Here is a 26705-nt window from a genome sequence, read left to right as displayed (position 1 = left end):
TGTTACTTTCTTTATGCAGAACTATGGTTGCTGTGCAGCCACTATATATATCTTCCAGCATTTTCACGTACGGCTCGTCTACCCCCTGATTTCGCAATGCCTGCATCACCGCCGAGGTTTCAACTGAGTCAAATGCTTTTTCGTAATCAATGAATGCTATGTATAAGGGCTGGTTATATTCCGAGCATTTTTCTATCACCTGATTGATGGTATGGATATGATCGATAGTAGAGTATCGTTTCCGAAGCCCTGCTTGATCCTTTGCTTGATTGCAGTCTAAGGTTGTCCTGATTCTATTAGCGATTACCTTAGTAAATACCTTATACGTAACAGACAGTAAGCTGATTGGTCTGTAATTTTTAAGGTCCTTAGAGTCCCCTTTCTTGTGAATGAGGATAATGTTTGCATTCTTCCATGGTTCCGGTACCGTCGATGACACCAGGCACTGCGTATACAGGGTGGCCAGTTTTTCTAGCACGATATCCCCCCCGTCCTTCAGCAAATCTGTAGTTATCTGATCCTCTCCAGCTGATTTCCCCCTTTTCATAGTTTCTAGTGCTTTCTTGACCTCGTCCTTCGTCACTGGGGGAACGTCTGACTGTTTTTCCCTAGCGCCAATCTCATTACGGTCCTGACTACTTTGGCTACTGTAGAGATCTGTATAGAACTCCTCGGCTACTTTGACTATCTTGTCCATATTCGTACTGACGTTGCCCACCTTGTCTCTTATCGCATTCATCTGGTTTTTGCCTATGCCCAATTTCTTCTTTACCGCTGTAAGGCTTCCCCCGTTCTTTACAGCATGCTCAATTTTCTCCATGTTATTCTTCCTTATATCGGCCACCTTGCGCTTATTGATTAGCTTTGATATCTCGGCCAATTCGATCTGGTCTGTTGGATTGGAAGCTTTCATACTCTGGCGTTTCTTAATCAAATCTTTCGTCTCCTTAGACAGCTTACCGGTATCCTCTCTAACTATCCTACCGCCTACTTCTACCGCGCACTCAGTAATGATATCTCTGAAAGTATTGTTCCTTGCCTCTAGGGTAATGTTGCCATCCTCAGTTAGAGCTGAATACCTATTCTGTAGCGAGATCCTGAACTCTTCTGCCCTCCCCCTCACCGCTAATTCATTGATGGACTTCTTTCTTACTAATCTGTTGCGTTCCTTCTTCAGATTCAGGCTAATTCGGGACCTCACCATCCTGTGGTCACTGCATCGCACTTTCCCGATTACCTCTACATCTTGCATAATGGGGGGGGGGGGGGGGGGATTCAACACAGTATGAAGTGAATTTCATTTTTAGTCTCCCCGTTAGGACTTTTCCATGTCCATTTCCGGTTCTTCCGTTTGCTGAAGAAGGTATTCATGATTCTTAACTTATTACGCTCTGCATGCTCAACTAACAACTCCCCCCTGCTATTCCTAGAACCAATGCCATAGTCACTTACTGCCTGGTCTCCTGCCTGTTTTTTCCCTACCTTGGCATTGAAGTCCCCCATTAGTACAGTATACTGCGTCTTTACTTTTCGCATTGCCGATTCTACATCTTCATAGAAGCTTTCAACTGCCTGGTCATCATAACTACATGTAGGTGCATAGGCCTGTACAACCTTCAGTTTATACCGCTTATTAAGCCTAATTACGATGCCTGCAACCCTCTCATTAATACTATAGAATTCATCTATATTACCCGCTATATACTTATTGACAAGGAAACCTACTCCTAGTTGTCGCCTCTCTGGTAAACCTCGATAACACAGTACATGTCCATCCTTCAGTACAGTATATGCCTCATTCGGCCTCCTAACCTCACTAAGCGCTATGACATCCCATTTCATGACCTCTAGTTCCTCTAACAGCACTGCTAAGCTAGCTTCACTAGCTAGGGTTCTAGCATTAAACGTTGCCAGGGTCAGTTTCCGATGGCGGCCTGTCCAGCGGAGCCAGGCTTTCTTAGCACCCCCTGCTGCGTCACAGGTCTGACCGCCACCGTGGTCAGTTGTTCCGCAGCCGCTGGTGACTGAGGGCCGGGGTTTTATGGAGCTTGTCATAGGAGGTTGTGGCCAATTACTGCACCAGGGTGGCCAACTCCTGTTCTGGTGAGGGAGTGCGTTGCCGGAGGTGTTCACCGGCATCAGGTCGCACCCCAAACCTGTTTACGCAATTCCATCGACACGGGGATTTTTTTTTTTTTCCCATCCGGTGGAGAATTGCGCGGCACCGGGATTTGAACCCCGGTCCTCTTGCATGCGAGGCGGATGTTCTACCGCTACGCCACCGCTGCCACTGTGCAGCATAACGGACGAATTATGCATAAAAAACGCCGAAAACTGCGAAACGCATTCATTTTCTTGGTTCAGTCATTTCAAGCTGCGGAAATTTGGTCATATTTGAACTTTTGGCTCTCATGTTTTCTAATCATGTTCTTTTCCGCCCAGTCTCCCACAAAAATGATGCTCCACAACACAAGTCCCACTTTCTGCCTTTCTTCATCAATTCGTGTAGCTGGCGTTTGCCGCTGAGGAACCTTGCCTACAGCTCTTGCGTTGCATTAGGAGCAGCAAGCTGCTTCATGTCGTCTGTAGAATGCTTGGATCATTGTGATGATGAGAAAGCGATGGGTCAACTATGAAATGTGTTGTGCCGGCTCGGTGTATGAACTCTTACGTCATTTCATTTCGGATAACTTCTCAGGGTCCCGAACCAGAACCATCTGACAGCCGGATTCCCGAGCGTCGAATACGGCGGTGAACACCCCAAGTTTTATGCATTTTTTTTTTGTGCTTAATTTCATTCTTGGGCTTGCGTGACAGATCTGTCTGCGCACAGTACACATGGATAACAATAACCATACTTAGCTATATGCATATTTTTAAGTGTGCATGATATTTCATGGGTTGTGGCAATGTATTTACAGTAGAATCTCGATGATACGATTACGACTGGTACGAATTTCGGGATGATACGAATTTTAAGATTGCTTTGAACGGACTACATTGTATAGACTACATTAAGGTTCGGGGTGATACAAAGAGTTTCTGAACCCGCCGCGGGTGATACGAACGTGCAAACCAGTCGCGCATGCAAGCGGGCCGGCGTGGCTGGCCTCAAGAGGGTAACATAACCGACGCAGCCGCCGCTAACTCCTCTCCACCCCCACCCCCCCTGCCGCGAATGATACGAACAAACGTTGTACAAACGCACAAAGCCACCGAGCAGCTCAGCGCAAGTGCTCACAAGGGGAGAGGGTACCCACCGCGGCCGCTGCCTCTCCTCTCCAACGTCCCTCACCCCACTAGCCACCCTACCCTCACCTCCCTTTCGTAGCAAACCGACGAGCTCTAGACAAGGACGGCCAAGGCGAGGCACGTGCCCAGTCGTGTACGTCACTCATTCGCTGGCAGCTCATTGGTCTATCGAAAAGTTGTCTCGCCGGCTGTTCCCAGGAGGCCTGTGACGCTGGCTGCCGCTGCAGTAGTTCTCCGGTTCTCCATTCGCCGCTTCTTTCTGTCGTTCGCTGTGACGTGAACTGCCCAAACGTTAGAAAGACGCAAGTGTTCGCTGCTGCCGAAATGTCACAAAAGCGTAAAGCCCTTTCTTTTAATGAAAAGCTTGAAGTGCTGAAGAGGGTAGACGAAAACCCTAAGAAGCGTGTCGACTTAGCAAAAGAGCTAGGGTTGGCACCATCGACGCTCTGCACCATTGTTGGGCAGCGAGATGTCATCTTGAAGAATGTGCAGCACTTCGGTGCGAACGTGAAGCAGGCTAAAACAGCGACCCATGTCAAGCTGGAAGAGGTTTTGCTGACTTGGTTCCGCGAAGTGACAGCGGCCGGCGTCAACGTGGATGGCAAGGTGCTACGTGAAAAAGCCGACACCGTCGCGCTTTCGCTTGGAATTGAAAATTTCCAAGCGTCTGGGGGATGGCTGCACCTGTTTAAGGAGCAGCACGGACTTGTCTACCGGGTCGTCTCAGGTGAAGGCAAGAAAGTGGATCAGTCAGCTGTAGATGAGTGGCTGAACACGCTGCCGGCGCTGATTTCAGAGTATGCGCCACGCGACATATTTAATGCCGACGAGGCGGGCCTCGTTTTCAACCTTCAACCGGAAAGAAGTTTGTGCGTAAAAAGCCAGGCATGCCAGGGCGGCCAGAAAAGCAAGGAAGGAGTAACAGTACTCTTTTGCTGCAACTCGGATGGATCCGAGAAACTCCAGCTTACCGTCATCGGTAAGTCGAAGAAACCGAGGTGTTTCCGATCGGCGGAGCGTTTGCCTGTCTTTTACAAAGGTAACCGAAAAGCGTGGATGACTGGATATTTTTTCCGCGAGTTCTCGACAAGCCTTGATCGGAAAATGGCGTCAAGAAACCGAAAAATTTTGCTTTTCGTGGACCAGTGCTCTGCCCACCCAAAGGAAATGACATTCAATAACGTGAAAGTCAGGTTCCTGCCGGCGAACACTACCAGGCATCTTCAGCCACTGGACGCTGGGATAATTAGAAATGTGAAACATCATTTCAAAGGACTTCTAGTGAGGCGTCTGCTGGCGAACATTGACCGTAAAGAAGCAAACTTGCGGATCAGTCTCTTAGATGCTTTGCACTTTCTAGCCATGTTGTGGGATAGTGTAACTTCAGACACAATCTCGAACTGTTTTAGAAAGTGCGGATTTGCCAACGGACTTGCTGCGGCTTCGGCAGGAGATTGTCAAGAGCCAGATGAAGACCTCACGATTGATGGCTGAGACAATCTGGAAACTGAAGCTTAGGCTCGGAACTTCGTTACCGCGGACGACAACGTCGCGACCTGTGGACTGAGGTCTATTGAAGACTTGGTCAACGAAGCGAATGATTGCGAAAGTGAGCCTGACAGCGATGGTGACACTGACGATGAGTGTGATCAGCCACCGTCAATAGCAGATACTCTTCACGCTTTGGACGTTTGCGCCGCACCGTAAGTGCCGGCAGCGTGAGCGACGAAACTGCGGCACGGTTTTATGCCTTTCAGGCGGAGCTTGTCCGCGACATCAAAAGCAAAAAAGTGCACACAAGCATTACGGACTTTTTTGGCCGCAAGTAGTTCGCCATAATAAAGTTGATTCATTTTGAATTCATTTCCATGTGGAAGTTGACTTGTTTTGGATCATACGAATTTGGGATGATACGAATATTTTGCGTGCTCCCTTAGAATTCGTATCATCGAGATTCTACTGTCGCAGGATTGCATATTCCCATTGTCGAAGTGAGTTTATGAGGAGGAGATTAAAAACAGGGAATTTTAAAAGGACAGCAAAATAAAGATGAGCCAGAAATGATAGGCAGGATTTCAGGTCCAGGATAATGCATCAATATTGCCAAATTTCTTGGCACTAATGGCCCCAGAACAGTGCTTCTACTCGAGATGAAGCATTTCTACAGTACTTTCGTCGAACGTCATGCAGGTGCATCTGCGGAAATTTTTGTTTCTCCTCGCCTTCTGTCTGAGGGCTACAGGCGAGCCAGGCACACCGCGCCCAGTGCACATCTCAGGTTTCCCAGCGCCTTCATGTGTGCTGCGAGACGCATCGTTCGCACCCCCTATGTGAAGTAACTCGCTTATGCTGCCATGACAGTTGGTCATCATACTTCATGGTCAATACGAGATAATAAGCAAGCGTTGAGATCAGTCCTGGCAACAGCTGTCCCCCTGCCACCCAATCAGTCCCTTGCTGAACACTGCTGACTGTTTCTGGGGCGTATCTTCAAGAAAGAAAGCGCCTCTGACATGTCACGACCAGAAGTCCTCATCATGCTGCAGCTTGGGGCATTGGGCTGCATGTGCTCTCTGTCAACTCCAATTATCAGATCGCGCTTAACCATGTAAGCGTAATCTCATAATGGGAGTTAACAGAGTGATACGCCTTCAACCGACTCAGTCCATCAGCCTGTTCAAGTGCTTTCAGTGAATCGATTAGTACCAAGCAGAACCTTTTGCCAGCCACAAAACTGTGACAGATATACACAGGTGAAATCGTTTTACTTTGCATTCACATTCTCTACATCTCACTTCCGACATCTCCGATCTGCCAATATGCTGCAAGCTACAGTGTCCCGCATCAAGACAGAAAAGTTGCCCGTGCGTACTGATGCCATATCAGAAGTACATATTCAGCTACGAAATGGACATTTTTGGAGCTAGTGAAGGCGGGCGTTGTCGCACTCAATTTTATGTCGAACTGAGTTGCATTCCTCACTTTAACTGTAACCTCTTCATGTTGAGAGAAAAAGTCAAGACCCACATAATGCAGCGCATGAATCGTCTTGCGTATATTTGCTCTTCACTGCTCTTCCTAAGGCACCTCGGCTTTGGGTAAAAGTTCCCGCCTACTCATTTCTCTTTGTGCTCTCCATTTTTCTGTAATCAAACCGTAGCGATCGCGAGGGTTGCTACTCTTCATCTTAGCGACAGGCATTTCGCGCATCTTCACCTCTTCGCAGAGTAACTGCATAGTTGCTATTTCTTCCCACAACCCCCCCCCCCCCCCCCACACCACCACTCCCCATCTGCACCCCCCCCCCCCCCCCCAATCCAATGCAGCACCAGTGTGGTCCAACATGCTTGCATGGGATTCACCCACTGTATCACACTTCCCAGTGGCATCACTAGGGGTGTGTGGTCCACACCCCGTAGTGATGCCACTGGCAAGTGTGGTACAGTGGGTGAATCCCATGCAAGCATGTTGGTGGGACCTGTCAAACCAGCTTAAATAGCAGCCATTGATAGCAGAGCCATCAACAGGAAATAGTGAACTTTTTATACTTGCTTTGCATAGTGTCAAGACCATAGCAGCTAAGAGCCACTTGCACTAAAGGCACACCTCAGATTTCAGGCAGGCGCACATTCCCTACATAAATTCCTGGCTTGCGCACATTCAAACCTTATAGAATTTGCATTTTTTAAATACAAATTAGACTGGCAGTTTCTGCTAGTTCTCTCGACTGTAGATCAAAACACACGAACTTCCACAGCAAGAACTTAATAAAGTCTAAATGCCCAAACGTGTTGCCAACAGGGCATTTCATGTACCTAGAACCAAGGCTTTACATAAAGTGGCGCAACGCAGCTGGATGAAACCAAATACACCATATTTCCCGCTGTGTGGTTCTCCTTGAGGTACTTCGCACGAAGCGTATACAGCTCGCTCAGTCAAAAAGGAATTGTCATCACTGTAACCCAGAATTGAGAAAACGGTGCCGGGGAAAACATGCACATGGTTTTGTATCCCAATTGTGATGCAACTGCTTTTTGTGCAACGTTCTGAGCGGTGTCATGCTATTTCGCTCCCCAGTTAGCATCCACCTGCTTGTCAAGTTGGAGGCTAGTTTGTGATAGGGATTTGAATTGAAGACATATGTACCTCCGATAAATGTAGGTGCGTACCGAAAAGTGAGATAGATGCTGTGCCTTCCTCTCTCCAAAAACTAACTTAAACAAAAAATATAAGAAAGCATTTTCGGAATGAAAGGGTGGTGTTAAAGATGCTTTCGCATTCTACTCTTAAGCCAGTTTCAGCGTCCCCCTAATTTTTAAAAATTCCAATTGATTAGTTATTTAAAATTGATTACACAAATTTCTTATATTAATTTCAGAGTCAAGAGCATTTGGTTAAGTAGCAGAGGTGGTTAAACAAACCCCCTCTACCACTGATTGAATTCGGAATTCTGATTAGATTTTCTCTACCAATGCACCTAAAGCTTGGTCCTTTTTTTCTAGCATTTAAAGGAAGTCCGTGAAATATAAAAAATAAAATGTGTGATGGCACTTTTGTGCTATTGTATTGTAACGCTGCCTAAAGCACTTTGAATGAAGTGTGCATGCTCATAATCTCAAAGTGAGTGGCCAAGCAGAGTCTCGAAAACGCATCAGCACATTCTGCTGGAATAATCAAAAGTGTACTGTAATCTATGACAGATGATAGCCAGGCCACTATTAGCCAGTTGAAATGGAGTATTCGTTGAACTGTCGCGCAGGCACAGCAAGAAAGGAAGTGAATGCAGTGAAATCGTATACAGTCGAACCAGGTTATATCGAACCCGGATATATCGAATTTTGGTTATATCGAACTCACGAAATATCCCCTTGAAAATCCCATGTAAAAGTATAGGAAAGCCGCGTCATATATCAAACTCAATTTCACCGGTCGTTCGATATATCGAACTTCGCGCCACGCACTGGAAAGTGTGCCTTCCCTAAAGACTATCCCATCACCCTTGGCCGTTTGCCGCGTGACGTTTTCAAGCCACGCGCGGAAGGAATGAGAGGGGAGAGTTCGGCGACGGCTGGTCTGGGCAGCGCCGCGCCCATTCCCCAAAGGCGCGCGCATCTGCAGTTGTCGTTTCCCGCGCGCCAGCACATGACGTTTGCAAGCCATATGCGTGGGTGTGCCCATTCTTTTGCCGAGCTATCTCTCACCTTCAGCACGCGCAATGCATGCGCCAAGCCAGCTCAGCCCATTTTCAGACAGACATCGGACGCTTTCTCCAGCGTGTGTTGCGAACCCTCTGCATGCGGCGGCGCGGCGGCTGACGTGGCTACGGCAAGGTCAATGTACAACTGGTCGCGCAACTCGGAAGAAAACGCGTGCAGCTGCCTACTGCCAGCGGCATCAACTCGATGATGAGGGCTCCTGCGAACTGTGAGGCAAATTACTAACGCACAGAAAATAAGATCTGCCAGAACTCCAAAGAACTAGAAAGTAAACATAATATTCGCGCTCAGGAATGAATGCAGTTTTTGTTTCTTGTGTAAGAAAAAACGTGTCACGTTTTTAATAATATTTTAACTTGTTTCTAACGGCCTCTCTCGGCCACTTATTATCCGCTGCGTAGTTGCCCAAAGCTCAGATATGGCTCAGACCAAAGTTTTTTTCATGCGCGGGATGGGTGCGTCATCGGCCCCGGTTCAACGTTCATCGTTGCGCGCTGCGTACAGAGTGGGTTATCTGTAACAAACAGTCAGTATTTTATTATGCTGGTTTTGGTAGAGCTTTACTGCAAGGCGAAGACTGTCTGTGCTCGATGAGAAACTGATTGCCGCTGCATGTGCGCATTTCCGGACGATGGGACAATGCTGCGTCACAGCTCGGCGGCTCGGCTCGGCCTCCCAGGCACGTCGCAAAAGTGGTGGCTTGTTTTACGGATACACGTCTGCATGAGCGGCGTATCGCTGCATGTTTTAATTGAGCGGTGAAGGTGAGATTTTATTGCCCCCAGGAAGCGTGTCGCATTGCTCAAAGCCTTCCGTTCCGCTCCCCTTGCTGCGTGTTTCGCTTACTGCGTCGTATTACCGCACCAACGTTCGCTGAACGTGCTTTAGCTGTTATTACAGTGATGTTCCTATTGTCAATGGGATCTTTCTCATGAACATGTTAAATGCTTAAGTTGTAAATTTGTAACCTCACATTGACTCCTTTCAGTGGCAAATGAAGCGCGAGTAAAATATGGGAATCATGAACAGGGCAAGATTTATTGGAGCGAAGCTATATCGTAGATATTTTCACTTCTCAGACGCATTAACTTCTAAATACTAGCAATCCCAATTTGAATTGCTTACCTAAGCTCTTATAGGTTGGCGTTCTAGCGCTAGCGTTAGTTATTCCGTTCGTTTTTGTTGTTCTTTGACGCTGATATGTATACTTTGTTTGTTAGCAAGATCTTTTACCCTTTTATAATCTCACCGCGTCTCGTTTGGAGACCTACGCTCAGGTCATTTTGTTATCACGAGGATTTCATGAAGACCGTGACGAATGAGCGGTGGTCGCTCTCCTACACTTAGATTTCATTGTCGTGAAGCGTCTATGTAAGTAATCGTGAATTAATAAAGCCTGGCTTTCTGTGCAGCGCAGCTTCACTCATTTATGCCCTTAGTGAAAAGCCTCAAGCCATGTGGTTCTATCCATGTGCTTGCCGAATTCACTTGAAGGCCCTTGTTCACAAACGTGCCCGAAGAAATAAGCCCCAGAATGCGTTTACATGACGTGCGACAAAAGACTAGGCTAACGACGACGGAGGCAGAACGATGCTATGATAAGGTGGTTAAAGATTCCGTAACATTTCAGTTAACGTAAAACTTGACAGTAGAAATCCATGTCAAGTAAAGTTGGCAAACAGTTACGGTGTCCATTTTTCTGCCTTATCCGAGCATCGTTCTGCCTCCGTCGTTGTTGGCCTTGTTTTTCGTTCATAAGTAAAAAGACAATCAAGTTCCCCGCCAAAAGTACGTCACTGTGACGTCACAAGCAACGTCACGTGTTTGTTGTGCCTCACAGTTCGCAGGGGGCGCTGGGAAACTAAAGCCTCGCTCAGAGTCGACACGCAGGCTTCTATGGGAGTTACGCTACCATTTGTTCTTCTACCATGGCTACGGCGCCTGCGGATAATAAGAAGCGGCAGCTTTCTTTTTTTTTTTTTTTTTTTTGCGAGAGTCATCCTTTCTTATCGTTGTGCTGTACGCGCGGCGTAGCGTAAGATATGGCGGCTGCGGATGTTTAGAAGCTTTTTTTTTTTTTGCGGGGATGTTTATTATTATTTTTTTTTAACGTTTATCCTTGCATGTATGAATCAGTGAAAGCACGCGGTCAGCTGCTGCGATCATAACGCCCGCCCCAAGCGCGGCGTGATAAATCGAACCAGGCTTGTGCAATCAAGCCATCACGGGCACTTTGCCAAGTTCGCTCCCCGCCACCGCAGGAGCTATCAAAAGATAAACGCGTGCCCCGACGTTATCGCCGCGCAGCATCTTGGCACGCTGCCAATGAGCTGTGGATGAGACGACCGAAACGGACTGACGCGCCATCGACATGCAAGCGAAAATGCTCGCGATTTCTGCCGCCGCGGCGACACAGAAACCTTGTTTTGAGCTGCCGCGGTGCTCGAGCGGCGAGGGGGACGCAGTTCCAACAAGTTTGAAAATTTTCGCTCTATCGCTGCCCCTCGTCGCTGAGATCGCTCAGTCGCTTGCATGTGAGCGAGCTGGCCTTAACGCATTTTTTTTTTTTTTTCAAATTTTCTTCAAGTCCTCACCTGGTTAAACCAGGTGAGGACTTTCAGCTACGCAATAAAAGCTTATTTTTTTTTCAAATTCTCAGGTGCAAAAGTGGAGGGTGAGTTCATTATGCGAGTGGGTTGATTACGCGACAAATACGGTATCGTTTTTTCGCATCCTAAGTGCCGTCACAAGCCGATTTCTGTATATCAAATTATCGATATATCGAACTATTTCGCGATCCCCTTCGAGTTCGATATATCCGGGTTCGACTGTAGTAAGTACAAAGTATAGCCTCGGTTTCCTTTATATTGCTACGGACAAGGAAGGAGGAAGAAGCGGGCAGTGGTGGGGGCAGAAACACTCGCACTAGGCCCGCCAGCATTTCATTAAATGTCATCTCACGGTAATCGAATATCTTCTCTCTGTTATCCTGTTTTCATCGGCTTGTCGCTCAGTAACATTTAGTTGGAGGTGCCGGGCATGTCATCATCACCCCTCATCTTAGCCCGGAGCTTCGGCGCCCTGCGACTTCTTGCACCGTCAGAAGAAGGTTAGGACGCATCGCATGGCTGGTCATCAGCCTGCCAGACCCAGCAAGATCTTGGATCAAGCATTCCTCCGCCCCGTCCCCCCGCCCCGACCACAAGACATGACGAGACGCCACACATGACCGAAAGACACAGAGAACCGAACGACCATATGTGACCCTATTGATCAGATGTGCCGACCAAAGACTCCACGACCCAAGACGCCGCTACACTTGAAGACATCTTCCCCTGCCCATGCCATGCCGTGCGTGCCTTGGCCTCCACCATCGGGTCTTAGCGACCTGTGGCCCGAAAGCGTCCTTGGCCAAGGTTCATCGGGAATCATCCTGCTGGCAAGCCGTTCTTGTCTTCCTTCTTCCTCTTCTTCAGCCATCCAGACAAGCCCATCGTCATTCCACGGACTCATCAACTTTGGCAAACTTCCTCGTCCATGATTGGGACGATTGCTCGGTGGCCCCGGGTAATGTCATGGACAAGGAAGGAGGAAGAAGCGGGCAGTGGCACGGGCAGGAACGCTCGTGCTAGGCCCGCCAACATTTCATTAAATGTCATCTCACAGTCATCAAACATCTTCTCTCTGTTCTCCTGCCTTCATTAGGCTGCTGCTCCGTAACAATATGTATTACTGTGCAGTCCATTAAACTGAGTGGCACGAGCTCGCTTGGGTACATTCAGCCCACACGTTTCATTACTGAGTAAGTGGTTGGGAATTTAGCAATATGGTAGAACTTGACTTGACACAGTATTTGCATACTTTGTGGGCTTTCTTTAAATACAAAAAAAAAAAAGCCACTCTTGAAGTAAATTGGTAGAAAAATATTGGACATGTTGATTCTGAACTCATTCTACAAGTTAATGAAATGCACCTGGTCCTAAACTGAAGATTTAAAAATTCATATGCGATTACATTTTAGCAAATAATTTAGCAGATCATAAAGCATACTATGAGGAGTTCCACATGGCAGTAAACAAAACGCCACTGATTTCACCAAGCTCCACTTTCGAAATTTAAAAAAAAAAATCCTTGGCTTGAATTATGTGAAACATTCGGCATACCACATGCACATAACACACCCTCTTGGAACACTAAGCAAAAAAAAGTGTCAGAATCTCACAGCAAGCCATGGTGTAGTAATTTTGCACAAACTCAGCAGAAACAGCAGTGTACAGAGTAAGATGAATGAATCCAGCCTTCAGACTCAATATGTCAATAAAGTTTACCAAGAAATCCAGTAGCTGGAGCCAGAGAAAATGGAATTTAATACTAATATGTGCAAGGAGTCTGAGTGAAGTTGCCCACATTCAGTGGGATGACAAAGTTTAATACTATATTGCTTTTCAGGATGAATTTCAATTTGTGATTATTGGAATTTAACATCCCAAAGCAACACATGGGCATTGGGGGATGCCGCAGTGGAGGGCTCCAGATTAATACAGACCCTAAGGTGCGCTGAAATTGCACAGCATAAGGGTGCTTTTTGCGTTTCCTCTCCATCAAAATGTGACTGCTACCACAGCCGGCATGGAACCCTCTGGCTCAGTAGCTGAGCTAGTGGATGCAGATTAACCCCAAGGAAGGGTTATGAAGTTGCACATCACAGCCAATCTTTTCAATCACCCTATTTGCTTGGTGCAGCTTGGTTGGAATGCTTGCATCAATGACCAAGTATACACAATGGCATGAGGAGCACTGTTATCTTAAAAAAAAAAATAGCCTTAACTAGCCACTCGTTATGAGCTGCTAAACAAGCATCACTCACTTTACCGCATTCACTGCTGCATCCTTGAGATGTTACTTAGCAAACCAAGAACAAAGGTCATACAGTGAAAGCTCGTTAATTTGACCTCCGTTAATTCAGAAAGTCTAATAATTCGACATGTGAGCTTGGTCCCTGTAAAAATATACCAGAGTCTATGAGGCAAAACTCTGAATTATTCAGACAAATTTCAGCACGAATCGGTTAATTTGACGCAGCTCCGGAGCCCGCCATTTTGCATTTCGCTGTGGCGGGAACAGGAGAAAAAAAAGAAAAGACGGCCAAGAGTGGCGCTAGAGTAAAGATGAAAAAAAGAAAAAAAAGAAACGCAGCGTAGGCCATCCGTACGATCACTGCCATCAGCAGTGTGAGGGCAATGGTGAGGGAAGCGAGATCATGGTAGAAGTAAACTGGTGGCGAAGGTTGGGCCCAAAAGCGGTTTAGTACGACTGCATCACAGCCACAGGACAGGGAGCCAAACACTCAAAAAAACAGAAATTATAAAACTACGTACAAATTAAAAAGCTATGCACCAATACAAGAATACAAAACAAGTTTTACCTTATTTTATGAAAGAAGTAAGCTATTTTAATAAAGCATTTCGTTTTCTTTTCAATTTTGCAACCCTCTAGCTGTGTGCCCTTTTAATGTTGTATCTGCATTGGTGAGACTGCAGGCCTTGCTGGGTGCTTGCAAAGGAGGCAACGAAGCAGTTTCTTATCGCTGCTGTCGCGCTGCCTGCGATGATGCTCCCGGGAATGGTGCGAATTTAGCTCGCTTGTCTGAAAAGGTGCCATTTTTGTCTTGCATGGAAGTTTCTTTTCAGTCATTGCTATTAGGTAGGATGCATCCTAGTTTTGTTAGTCTTTCACTTTCTCGTTCTACGTGCAGCCAGCGCTACGTCTTGTTGTGCCGTTGTGGGACGCTTTTCATTTCTTTCAAAGCACATGGCGCTTATAAAACTGAGCTCACGGCATGTGAAGGACTGACACACTGTGCAACAGCGAGGAGTCTATACCGTCAGTGTCACACTATGTTGTTTTCCGCAGGACTTTCACGTGTAAGCTCCTGTCTGCATGTGTAGTCTGTCTAACGTGTGCACATTGGTAACTTACATGTGTTGGTCAGTGCTAGCTTTGTTTTATGCTCCATCACTGTATTTGTGGGCTTGATATAATAAAGCACAAATATTTTCTAACTCTACTTGTTCGAAACTCTACTGCGAATTTCGTGGTTAGCCAGCGCTTTGCAGGTCATGCTGTACAAGAATGGTCCTGCCCGTTTGGAAGAGGTGCTGGTTTGCTCCCTTCCTGTGCCTTCTTCTAATTGCTGGGTTTGATCACAAACTGCACTCAAACAGCACGTTTCGTGCCCAGTAGAATGACATAGGTTGGCTAGCGCTGAAAGGCGCCCTTCAAAAGGATGGCCTCGAAAATATGGCAGGTGCATCCAGAAAAAATGACTCGTTATACGTAGTCCTGACGTGATTCAACATCACTAACTCAAGTTGGCCCCCCAATTTCCAGGGGGCGCTGGAGTGCCCATGAGCCAACATGTTTTGAACGTATGGGCGTCTTGGAGCCTTCGCTACCAGTGTACCTTGGCGAGGTCAGCGGCGGCCGAATGCTTCGTTGTCTTTCCTAGCTGTACCTTCATGCACTCGAGTCTCGCTTTAGCGTGTGTCGTCGCCACGTGCTTTCTGCATCTACGATTCCGCTTTGCCTGCGTGTTTACTGTGCTGCCTTTCAGTGTACAGCATGCTGTGCCTGTGCGTCTTGCCACTGTGTGCTGCTGCGATCCCGACCGACAAAAGTGCAAATATTGAAGGCACGCAAGGATGGTGTTTCACGCCAAGGCGTGATGAACAAGCATGGAGTGCAAACGACAACTTTGGCCAAGTATGTCAAAAATGAAAAGAGTGTCTTGGAGGCGCTCAACAGTGAAAGCTTCAATGCTAAAAGAAAAAGACTGTGGACAGCGGCCCACCTGAGCTTGAAGCAATATTGCGACGAATCGCAAACACACAAGAGACCTATCTCCCTGTGGATGGGCCGCTAATTTGTGCCCAGACTGAAAGATTTACCACAAAAATGAACAATGAAGATTTTAAAGCTTTCGAAGGTCAGCTGGATCATTTCAAAAGTTGGTACAGTCTGACATTCAACATTGTATGCGGCGAAAAAGCCTCCATGAGTGAAGAAGCGATCAAGGAATGGCGGACCAAATTGGCTGGGTATGATGCGAAGAACATATTCAGCACTCACGAAAGAGAGCTGTTCTTTAAAGCTCTTCCGGACAAGGCAATCACTTTCAAAGGTAGCCTGTGCACAGCAGGAAAACGCAGCAAAGAAAGGGTAACCATTATATTTGCCGCCAACATGATGGGAACAGAGCGATTGCTGCTCTTAGTGATCGGGAAGGTGCAGAAGCCGAGATGCTTCAAGAATATGAGGCACCTTCCTGTTGAGTATCAAGTTAACAGGAAGGTTTCGATGACATTGGGCATTTTTCAGACCTGGCTGCATCAGCTTGATCGGCGTTTTGAAATGAAGAAGCGCAAGGTCCTTAGGGTTGTGAATAACTGCAGTGCTCAGTGCAAGGTGTTGGACCTTGAATGGATCAACCTGGCGTTTCTCCCACCAAATACAACTGCAGCTCAACAACCCACAGATCAGGGCATAATTCAGTTCGTCAAATGTAAATACAGAAAGCACATGTTGCAGCGCATGCTTATGTATATGGAAGCGGGGAAAAAGTTTGAGCTTACGCTTCTCAGCGCTTTCAACATTTTGGCACATGAATGGACCAACACGCCTCCAGAAGTAATAGAAAACTGCTTCAGGCACAGTGGTTTTGTACCACCAGATTGCTGTGCAGCGACACTGCCATCTGAGACAGCTGACCCAACCGCAGAGGACGACAGCTGTTTTGACAATGCATTACCTTCTTCCGTGCAGCTTGCCGATTACATGACCATTAATGATGATGTCGCAGTCACTGGAGAGCTGAATGAGGACGAAATAATTCAGGAAATCACAAGTACCGGCAACGACGATTCATCGGAAGATGATAGTGAACAGCTGCCCGAACCACCGGCGCACGATAAAAGAAGCCGCAGAAGCACTGTCCATGCTGGAGGACTTCTAAGAACAGATTCCCGATGGTGCGCGCGCCACAGAGCATCTGGCAGCGACAGTAGAGCTTTTGTCGTCGCTTAAATTTGCCCGAAAAAACTGCTGATGATTACTAACTTCTTTCGTAAATACAGGTATGTCATGCTGGGTAACTCAAGTTACTGACATTCTAGTGGAAATCAAGAAGAAGAAATAGGCCTGGACAGGACATGTACTGCGAAGAGAGGATAACCGATGGTCTCTTATGGTAACATGCTGGACTCCAAGGAAAGAAAGCATAGCAGGGGGTGGCAGAAAGTTAAGTAGGAGGATGAGTTTAAGAAGTTCGCAGGGGTCAAGTGGATGCAGCTAGCACAAAACCGGATTAATTGGAGACATATGGGACAGGTCTTTGCCCTGCAGTGGGTATAGTTAGACTGATGATGATGATGCTGCTGGGGCATATTTCGTTTTCTTTTTTCTTTTTTGCTCATTCGATACTTCAATAATGAGATAATTCAACCATTTTTCATGGTTCCTTTTGTGTTGAACTAACGAGCTTTTACTGTATGAGCATGACAGCAGGAAAACAGGCCATTCACTGCAACACTACAACAGGAGTTTCCTGATGCACAAGGTTCACACTACAAAGGCCAGCATCGGCATGGCTTCCCTGGTACTCAATGGCTGGCCTTGACAAGTGATTGCACACAACTTACCCTGGTCAATTGTGAGCACCTGGCGGGTCTTCATGACAAGACAGTTTCCTATGGGCAACCGAGCATGCTTCACACCCTGTTCCTCGGCCAGTCTGTGGCACAAGCCCTAAATGATGAGGACACACAACTTTTGTTTTGCCATTTTAGCTGCAGTAAATGGGACACAACTTCTAGGGAAGGGGAGATCTCTCATCTTTGAGAGCACTTTGATCACAGAAATTTCTAATCATACAAATCCTCAGGCAACGGGAGGAGACCACGTTTTGAGCAAGTAAAAGCTTTGCAACTCAAGGTATGAATACGAGACAAATAGAAAAGTCAACGAACCAAAATTAAGGCTTTTAGTGGATCCAACACTGGTCTGTTGAGGATTCTTGGTCATTTCATATACTAGCCTGCACACTGCAGCGGATATTAAGCAGAACATGAGTGCCTAACGCGCAACCTTCGCACAATACACAGAGTTCAAAGGCTCAGTATGTGCAGTAGAAACACTGATTTTCTCCACTGAGGCACCACACTTATTTCATCCAGGTTTACTGCTTCTGTTCTCCACACTAAACCTCACTGAAAAGCTCCCATCGACAATAAAGCTGGCTGGCCCCAGAAACTCTGCAGATTTGAAAAAGACACAACAGTGAAGTAAAAACACAGTAGAAGGTTATAAACCTTGTTGCGGTTGTGGTCGACGAGGCCCCCAATGATGTATGCCTTGTCTTCCTCCAGTTCCTGAAGTTCATTTTCAGACTCACTGGACAGGTAGACTACATCCTCCTTGCGAAAGCAGCTTAGGTGATCAGCATCTGATGTATGCACCTGCAAAAATGGACATAACCAGCAAAAATGAAGCAAGCAGTCTGACACAAAGAAGCAATGCAATTGTAATTGTAATTTCTTTTTCCGTACCTAATTTACAATTTTTCCTTTTATTCCCACCTAAGCAATGAATACTATGCGGTGTATACTATGTGGCAAAAGGTTGCACAAAACGTGCACAGGACAGCCTTCAGAAAATGTTGAAGCCTTCTTCTTCCTTTATCTTTTTCTAAAAGCACACAGTACTCAAGATAAGTTTCACAGTGCTCCAAACAATGCTTCATGCATGGTGAAATCTCAATTGCGGGTGATTCAATTTTTTAATGCACTAACTATCGATCGACAACAAATATCACATCAAGCATATGAACACACACTCAGCGATATGAGTGCCCAACAGCATGTCTCAACTAGCGCGCTTCACAAGGGAACCAAGCCAGTATTATCATTGATTCTCTCAAGTCCCTAAAACAGCTAAGAAAAAAAAATGTGTAAGGAACCTCTACCTAAAAGAGATATCTAGGAGAGAAAGATTAAAAAATATAAATTAAAGAATATTTTTCTGCTCCGAATGAGTTTATACAAAAAATATCCATGGCAATTATATGTGTAGTAATGCAGATAACTACTACTTGTAATGGCACAATCATGTTTCAATCTAACTGATCCATCACAGATATCACTCAATCATTGTCAGTGGTAATAATCACTGCCTCATTATCCAAGAAGCGACTTGAGAAATGCAACTGTTTCAGACGTCCTTCAGCATTCCATCTCACACGGTGTTCGCAGCAAGGTAAGGGTGACCTGGACCAGTGAGGATGGCACATGCTGTAAGATTGTGTTCCTACGTGCCTGTTAACCATAATGTAGGAATGTGGTAGGAACATAATGATATTGTGCGTGCCATTGATTTTTGTAGTGCTGCAAACACCTTGTGAAATGGAGTATGATTTCTTATTCTGGGTGCATCCGAATTCTGCAGATACCACTGAGCAGAAACTGAAGACAGCAGGGCAATAGCTATAAACTTGTATGTTCTGGATAGGTTGCGAATGCATTCTTTCTATATTGTACCCTCCTAACTCCCAAAGCCCCTGTGCAGGAGTCTGGCCACATGGACTGCACTTTTGCAGATGGTCCAAGGTTGTCAGCATATTTCCCACTTGTAGCTGCATTGCGGTAGTTACTTCAAAAGCAGGACGCTTGCTGTCAATCCCTGCGTCTCTTCTGAGTTCTCGGCTACCAGGAGGTCCATGGCTGTCATCGGCGTCCCTTCCCAAAGAGGGTAGAAATTGCTGTATGGCTGTGGGTACCACATTTTTGTCATTTCTTCTGTTTTCCTTTTCTATGAAGTCTAGCTGCAGTGTTTGCATGCTATTCCTTCATATGCATCTGCTTTTTTTAGAACATGGGTGTGGCAGTGGAGGAAGCTCATGGGCCACTGTTTTCTGTGCTTGCCTCAGACACTTCTCTATTCACTTTTTATTTCAAGATAATGAATTCTGGTCACATGATGCATGTAGCGTAATGTCACACATTCTATGTACCTCAAAGTTGGACTGGGATCAGGGTGCAAGGGGAGGGGGGTGGTGGAAAAATGATACCAGTTAAATGTCATACGTTTATTTAATCCAAGCAAAAGCCATTTCGTTGTTTAACCCCATGCATGCATTCCTTGCTCCACCTTTAATACTTCTAACAGGAATGTATTTTCATTAGCATCTCCGCTTCCAACTGCACAATGAAGCGTCAAACTCAAAACAATGTCTCCATGAAGCATCACCGACGAAGGCGGCCAAACAATATTTGACTTTTATGGCTCTTTGGACAATGCAAACTGCTGGCCAGCAAGCTTTCAAGGTGCGAGCAGTGCTAGCATATAGAAGTTTAGGGAACTCACGGACAGGTGGCATCGCTGACAGATAAAAACTTGTGTTGGGCAGATGATAGCAAAAGATGAAAAAAAAAAAAAAAAAGTTGAGCATCACTTAGCTAGGGCTAACCCAAGTTAAATGTGTGAAAGCACAGAGGTAGTCACGGCAAGTTGCTGGCCACTCAAACTACGAACTAAAACAGCAATACTATCAAATATCATTGTGCAAAAATGTGAGGGCACTTTGGCAACTTACATCCCATTTTTCAAAGCCATGCATGTTGGAGGAACCACTTCTGAATGAGCCAGCCATGCCAGTCAGATAGAGCTTGAAGGAAAAAGAAGAGGAAACAAACTTTTACACACAGTCCTTGTGCCACCAAACAACAATGAGAGAGGAGCAGAGAAAATAAAAAGAATGTCATAAATGTTATGCTGACAAAGGCAATGTTGAAGACACGTGTGACACTTTGTAGAGCAAAGACAAAACGGAAGGCTTTTGGTCTAGCACAGTACTCTTTAGTATTAAAGCACTCTTGTAATTAAGGATCAATACCAAGCTTGAAAAAGGAAAGGCATGTGCCCTACCCTCAGTACTGCCCGAACAAAGCCAGTTGGGCATACTTTCAAAATTAACACACAGTTTTCTAATATCACACAGCTCATTATTTCAATCTTGCGCATCATTTTTGCTCGTCTCCCCTTCTGCACCAAGTGAGCAAAGCATATATGCTTTGTAACAAGAAATGTAACAAACTACTGGGTTTGCTACTGGGCCACTCAGCCCCTGGAACTCCATAGACAGTAAAAGTGTGAGTTTGGGGATTCCTCTCATCCTTGAGAGATTTGGAGCACTGTCAACATACAGCTAGCCACACTGCATTGCCCAGAAACAAAATTGGCAGCCTGCACATTTTTTCCAAACCCTCTAAATCCCCGGTGCCACCAATAACATTTATAGAGCCTCGAACATGAACAAGTAAACCTATCAGATCAACCTTGAATGTCTAGTCCAGAGGTTTCAGTGACAACAGCTGAGGTAAGGTAAAAATATACAAACGGCTGAACAACATCAAAAAAGTCCCTGAAACTAAATTTTTGAATTAATCAGAATGTACAGCAGACTCCACTTAAGATGAATTCTGAGATAAGGTGGACAATGTGAGACCATTGGGTTAGTTTCCCATAGGATTCAATGTAAACAAACAAAACATAAGACTAATTTCACGGCAACTGCGAGCAATGGCGACCACAGAGGACGCTTTAGACATTTTTAAGTAACATATATTTGGATCCTTCACTCCGAATGCAAGGAGGCCCAAGCTGCCCGTCACACGTCGCCTCTGCACAGTCACACTGTAGCATACAACACCTTCATACGCGGATTTCTCGGATCTCTCCCAGCTCATACATTCCCCATTTTCCCCTAACCCTCTCTATTCTATCAGTGGTCCCTACCTAGACCTGTCAGACAGTACTACCTTGGAGATTATCTCGATTGTGCAAGCTGTCCCGAAATTCGCACATCTTCCCTGGACACAATGCCGACTGCCAAGCTGCCCTCAGCACTTTTCATAAGCGAACCATAGTCCAAAATATGCACTTGGACCTAGATATGGTGCTTTAGGATCTGCAGCCTAGTATAGTCACATTAATGTCGATACCTGGGCATTCAAGCATTGCTGGAAATGAACTGTGTAATCAGATCGCTCACGAAACTATTAACCGGGCTTGTCCAGCCCATAGTAGTGTGGCGAAGGCCTTCTGATATTGCAGTCCCACCTAGAATACAGGCAGGAGCTCACCATTCTCTGTCTCACACCTCCATCTCTGTTTCCCAGGCTCATACCCAGTGTAAAATTCAGACCAGCAAACTCATTATGTCTACAAGACTGTACCTCTACCATTTCTGCTCTGATTCATCGTGCCCCAACTCCTCTGCACTTTATGCGGATCTTGCACATTGCCTCTTCTACTAGCCTGTCGCTGTTCAATATCCTTTCTATCCTCTTCCCTGATCCGCAGTCCTCTCCTGGCATGCCTGGCTGGCTTCTTCTCACAAAGATGAGGTCGGCCTGGTGTGGCAGGCAAAGCTCATTCAAGCAATTGATTTCTGCTCTGAAATTAAGTAATTTACTACTACTACGACTACTACTATATTTGGACCCACCTAGCGCCTGAACAAATTTTTTTGGGCTACTCCTTTTAAGAACAACTTAACACATTTTCATGGCCCCTGCTAGATCACCTAAAGAGAGCCTGCTTTCGACACAACACATAATAGTGATTCACTCTTTTCACATGGCCACTCTGAACATGTGCATGCCTTTCCTTCTCTGGCTCCACTGGTTAAAAAACGCTTGAGATCACTGCAGTGCCCTCATTGTGAGAATGCGTATGTATTCTTTGTGGAGGAAAAAGGAAAAGACATGGGAGGAGAAGAGACTTCCGGTTTGTGCGTAACACACTATGAAAGTTGGGTACCACGTGACTCCCCTTGGACGTCGACATTACCCCCCTTGTCTATTTCGACATCTGATTGACTGAAATGGCTCTAATTAATTAACTAATTATTCTGCACATACCAAATTTTGCCAGCGAGAGTTTTTCACCCTCTATCTAGTGAAACCATGCATTTTCTTATCATGTGTTTCATTCAAATGTAATTCTGCCGAGAAACTTCTGGTGACACGACCTTGAAAACATACCCACTTAATGCATAAAAATGACCCGCCAGCTTCTACTGTGCACATTGTGTTGTTAGTGACAGGCACATGTGCAAGGTGCAGCAGCTGTCAAGCATACACTTGCCACTTCGAAGGCACAGTGGCGCTAGCTTGTGGAACCGGATCGGAGTTGCACCTCCCACACGCATTTGTTTCAAACCACTAGCAGATGAAATTTTTACTCTTTAGTAGGCACCACATCCTGCGAAAACCTCCCAGCAAAAATATCACACACACACTGCCCCAAAAGGAAAAAAATAAAGAGCTTTCAAAGAGCCCATAAGTATGTTATGCAAACATATGAGACAATCGTTCATTACTTAAACATGCTAAATCAGCCAAGTCTTTGAAACTAAAATAAAGCAACATAAAATTGCAGAATTTAGTCAAATGCTGTTACCTTTCAAGATGGGCTGAGACTTTTGAAAATCGTTTTCAAATATTGTTTTGTATAGGAGTAGTAGTTGCATAAGCTTTGGCCAAGAAATTTGCTAGCTATCTTATAAATGGATATAGCTCGCATTAAAGCTAAAACCCACATTCAAATTTTGTCGAGTATTGTTCATTCAAGTTTTCACTTCTCCATTTATCCACTTTTTACTAAAATTTGCTGAATGCAGGGCTATGAAACTTTGCATGAGCGCACAAATGGTTGATAACACAACCATGGCTAGAAATAGATGCTTAAGCAAAAAGGAAAGGTTATGGTTTCTGTTCTTTCTCAGTGCTATAAAATTGTTGCCACTGTTATGAAGTACAAACTGATTTAGTCAACCCGATTGTAGTCATGTAAAAGGAATAGATTAAAATCTGTGGAAAGTTTTGTATGCTTATACCTTATAGTTTCTGAGGAATCTATACATAAACCTCTGAAAATGGTATATAAGACACAATTATTTTGAAATTTGAAGCTTCTGCATGTGCTGTACATGTCTGATGAGTTCTCCATGTTCTCTTATTTCTCCCCAGTAGCACAGCCAATGACAACCAACATAGTAGACTTGTGTGCTCTGACCAGGGAAGAAACTTACGAGCTTTTGATGAGTTCCAACAGTTCCAATAGTGACAATGAAGAAACTGGCCAGCTGAGTTATAACACTAAAACTAACTAAAAGAATGAGAATGAGGTTAAGGGAAAAAACTGTTAGTAAAACAATTAACTTGAAGCCACCGTAGAGTCTCGTAATGGATGCAGTTTGTGCAATCAGACCAGAGATACTACTACACAGACCAGAGGTGACTCTGACCAGTTGACGACAGGGTCAGCCTCCATCAGTGGAACATACAGATTAAGCCTGGTTATAATGGAATTGTAAAATGTCCGTGATTTTCCGTTAAATACAGGTTTTCGTTACATGCAGTTTTGACATGAAGACTCAAAAGGACAATGCAGAATAAAAACCAGATTAAGAGTTTAATGTAAGGGAAACCACCTTGAAAGTTTTAACAGTAAAGATTACTCGCAGTTATAGAAGTGGCGAAACACTTCACGATCGCGCTGAGGGCACGGCGCAATGGCAGCAGCAGCCTCCTTCTCCGTGGCTCACTCGACGTGTCTACAAAGAAGCAGCAAAGGAAGCGTGGCATAGGAATCAGAGCGTGGGGAAGAATGCACGTGTTCGCGCAACTGCTGGGTGGGAGATGCCTGCGTCTACACGCACATTCCCACTCGCCTGCCACAGTTGTTCCAGGAAACTGACTGCCGACTGCGGCTCGCGTTGCCGGTGCTCTCTGCTGTTTCCACTACCGACGCTCAAAAACCATGTAGCGCTGATAAATAAACACTGCTCATCCTACATCTTTTTTTTGTTTGTTTGTTTGTTTGTTTGTTTGTACTGTTACTTTTTGCTGCTTCTGAGCATGAACTATTCCAATTCCACATTCCAAAAGTGAAAGTAGTGGAGACCGTTGTGTATGCCACGTAGATACACGCCGTCAGCACTGCTGAAACACAGTGTGTTATATCAACTGTGGTCACTTGTTGCTATTATACAGACATTCCTCTCACGTCAGTTCATGTTTTATCGTCATGAAACTTGCAGGGTGCCACGAGTTTCTTTTATTAAGGTCAACGGCTGCAACATGTTTGTTACACAGAGTTTTCAAATACATGGACTTCAATGGGGACAGTGTTGAGAAATTGAAAAACTTCATAATATTGAGGCATTCGCTACACGAAGGTTCATTACAGAGAGGTTTAACAGTACCTCTTTTTTTCAACCTGATCAATTGATCTCTAATGTAAACAATTCACAGACCTGCCAGATTCACAGAAAAGGCATAAGGAAGATCTGACCTGACCAAGGGGGAAGGTGGTAAAGGGGGAGTTACCAGGCATTTATAATGACTGAGTTGTTTTTATACAGTTCAAAAGAGCGGGGATTGGGTTGTTTCCATTTGGCCACCGTTCGAGATGCTGATGTCGCAACTGCAAACTGTGCAAAATGCATAACGCTCGTCTTTCCGCAACGCCACAATACAGCCAAAAGGAAGAGCCGACAAATATATTAAGGCGGCACTAGACAATGCATAACGCCTCTTAAAAACTGCACTGGACCATGTACCTGAGCTGCAAAAGTTAACAAAGAACAGACGAAAACTCCTGGGTGAGCCCATGGAGGCTGCCTGAAGTAAAAACCGGTATAAGTTGAGAAACACTACAGGCAGAACTAAAATCACTGGTACTTCAGGCAGAGCTCAACCTTAGCGTCATGCCTTGAGCCACCCCAGGCAGCGGCAGCACTGCAGTCATATAAACAGCAAAATGAAAGTGGTAATGGAAGGTTTAACGACTGCACTTGGCCGACTATGCTTTTTAGACATTTCACTGATCACAATGTCAATCGGCGTCACAAGGTAGGTAGTTTCAGAGCTATGTGGCCAGACTAGAAAAAGCATTTGGCCAAACTTGACCAAGCATGGGAACGTTTCTGGGATATTTGTTTTGGTGGTACAACCATGCAAAAGCATCAAAATTCGGGAGTCTGCTGGATAATTCGGAAGACCTGGCAGGTATGAATTTATAAATTTGTTCTGAAAAAAAAAAAAATTATTCTTACAAGAATTTCCTAAAACTCCCAGTTTCTTTACTATATCTACATACAGCATATTCTACATAACTAGAAACAAGCTTCACCTACCAAAAAGACTGGACAAACCAACTTCTGTTCCAAACGCTCACGGAATTCAAGAAGTTCCATTTTGTTAGTGACATAGTATCAGAAAGAACTCCATGCCTAAATTCCGCACACATTTCCTCTGCCCTCTCCAGCAGCCCATGAAAATCACTGAACATGTCTGCAGCATGTGAATCAGCTCTATAGTGCAGTTACAGGATGCTATCAGTGTGTGTGTGCATAAGCAGCCTTTTAGACATCCAAGGGTTTCACATACTTTGTTCAAAGCACTGAAAAATTTTTCCATGCGCACCTACCTGCTCTAATGTTGTTCTATATGATATGTTCATGCTTTAGAACTTTTTGATGCAAGGGCACAACTTCCACAGGGTCATCACCATCCAGCTTAAACACAGCTTCGAGCCACCTGCGTTGTACACAGCACCTCTCAGAGGCACCTCAGGAACTACTGTGCAGGCACAAAGAGAGCTGCAGGCAGGTAATCTGATTTAGTCATTTGCTACAGGCCGAGGCAAGTGCAGGCACGTGCAGTAGCAGACAACAAAGAAGGAGCAATCTCCTATGACTCTCACACTGAATGCACAATAGTTCCCCAGGCACATATGAGGAACCCTCCGCAGAGCATCGGCAGCATAAAGCTGTGTGCAATCTGAAAGTAGACAACCCCATGTATCATCATTCACATGCAGTATCAACCTAAAAACTACTAGGTATCTGGTTTAATTCGCACCAATGTAATATAGAAAAAAATGTAACGCAATCTAATATGATGTTCATATCATCATGGTCAAGCCATTTGTGCAAGTCCTTTTCCTTCAGTCTCCTTATCTAGCAAAAACTAGAACTTAAAGTGACAGCTGCAGCCCTAAAACAATCAGTGACCATGTTTGGTCACCTGCCAGCATAGAAAATGCTTGACAAGTCTTCCAAATTAAAGTTTTGCATGAATGCAAGGCCCACAGGCTCACAAGAGTGTTTGGGAGAGT

The 26705-nt window shown here is 45.3% G+C and overlaps 1 protein-coding gene across 3 annotated transcripts in view; it reads right to left on the bottom strand.

Annotated features, from left to right (window-relative positions):
• LOC146184717 (tRNA methyltransferase 10 homolog A-like) overlaps positions 1-26705 on the bottom strand; it is a 50460-nt gene that overhangs the window by 10844 nt on the left and 12911 nt on the right. For 2 of the 3 annotated variants that reach the window (XM_084609458.1, XM_084609460.1), the window contains exons 4-6: positions 20113-20184; positions 17834-17980; positions 17165-17270 (exon numbers count right to left, since the gene is read on the bottom strand). In XM_084609458.1, the coding sequence (XP_084465584.1) occupies positions 17165-17270; positions 17834-17980; positions 20113-20184 (325 nt within the window). Of the gene's footprint in view, positions 1-11754; positions 12097-17164; positions 17271-17833; positions 17981-20112; positions 20185-26705 lie in introns of those variants that run through there. The other variant, XM_084609459.1, reaches the window with a different exon arrangement.

Source organism: Amblyomma maculatum, chromosome 7, assembly GCF_055883805.1.
Source record: "Amblyomma maculatum isolate TAMU_Amacu chromosome 7, ASM5588380v1, whole genome shotgun sequence".
NCBI lineage: Eukaryota > Metazoa > Arthropoda > Arachnida > Ixodida > Ixodidae > Amblyomma > Amblyomma maculatum.
The sequence above is the reverse complement of the archived record's forward strand: the minus strand, read 5'-3'. Positions and strand labels throughout refer to the sequence as shown.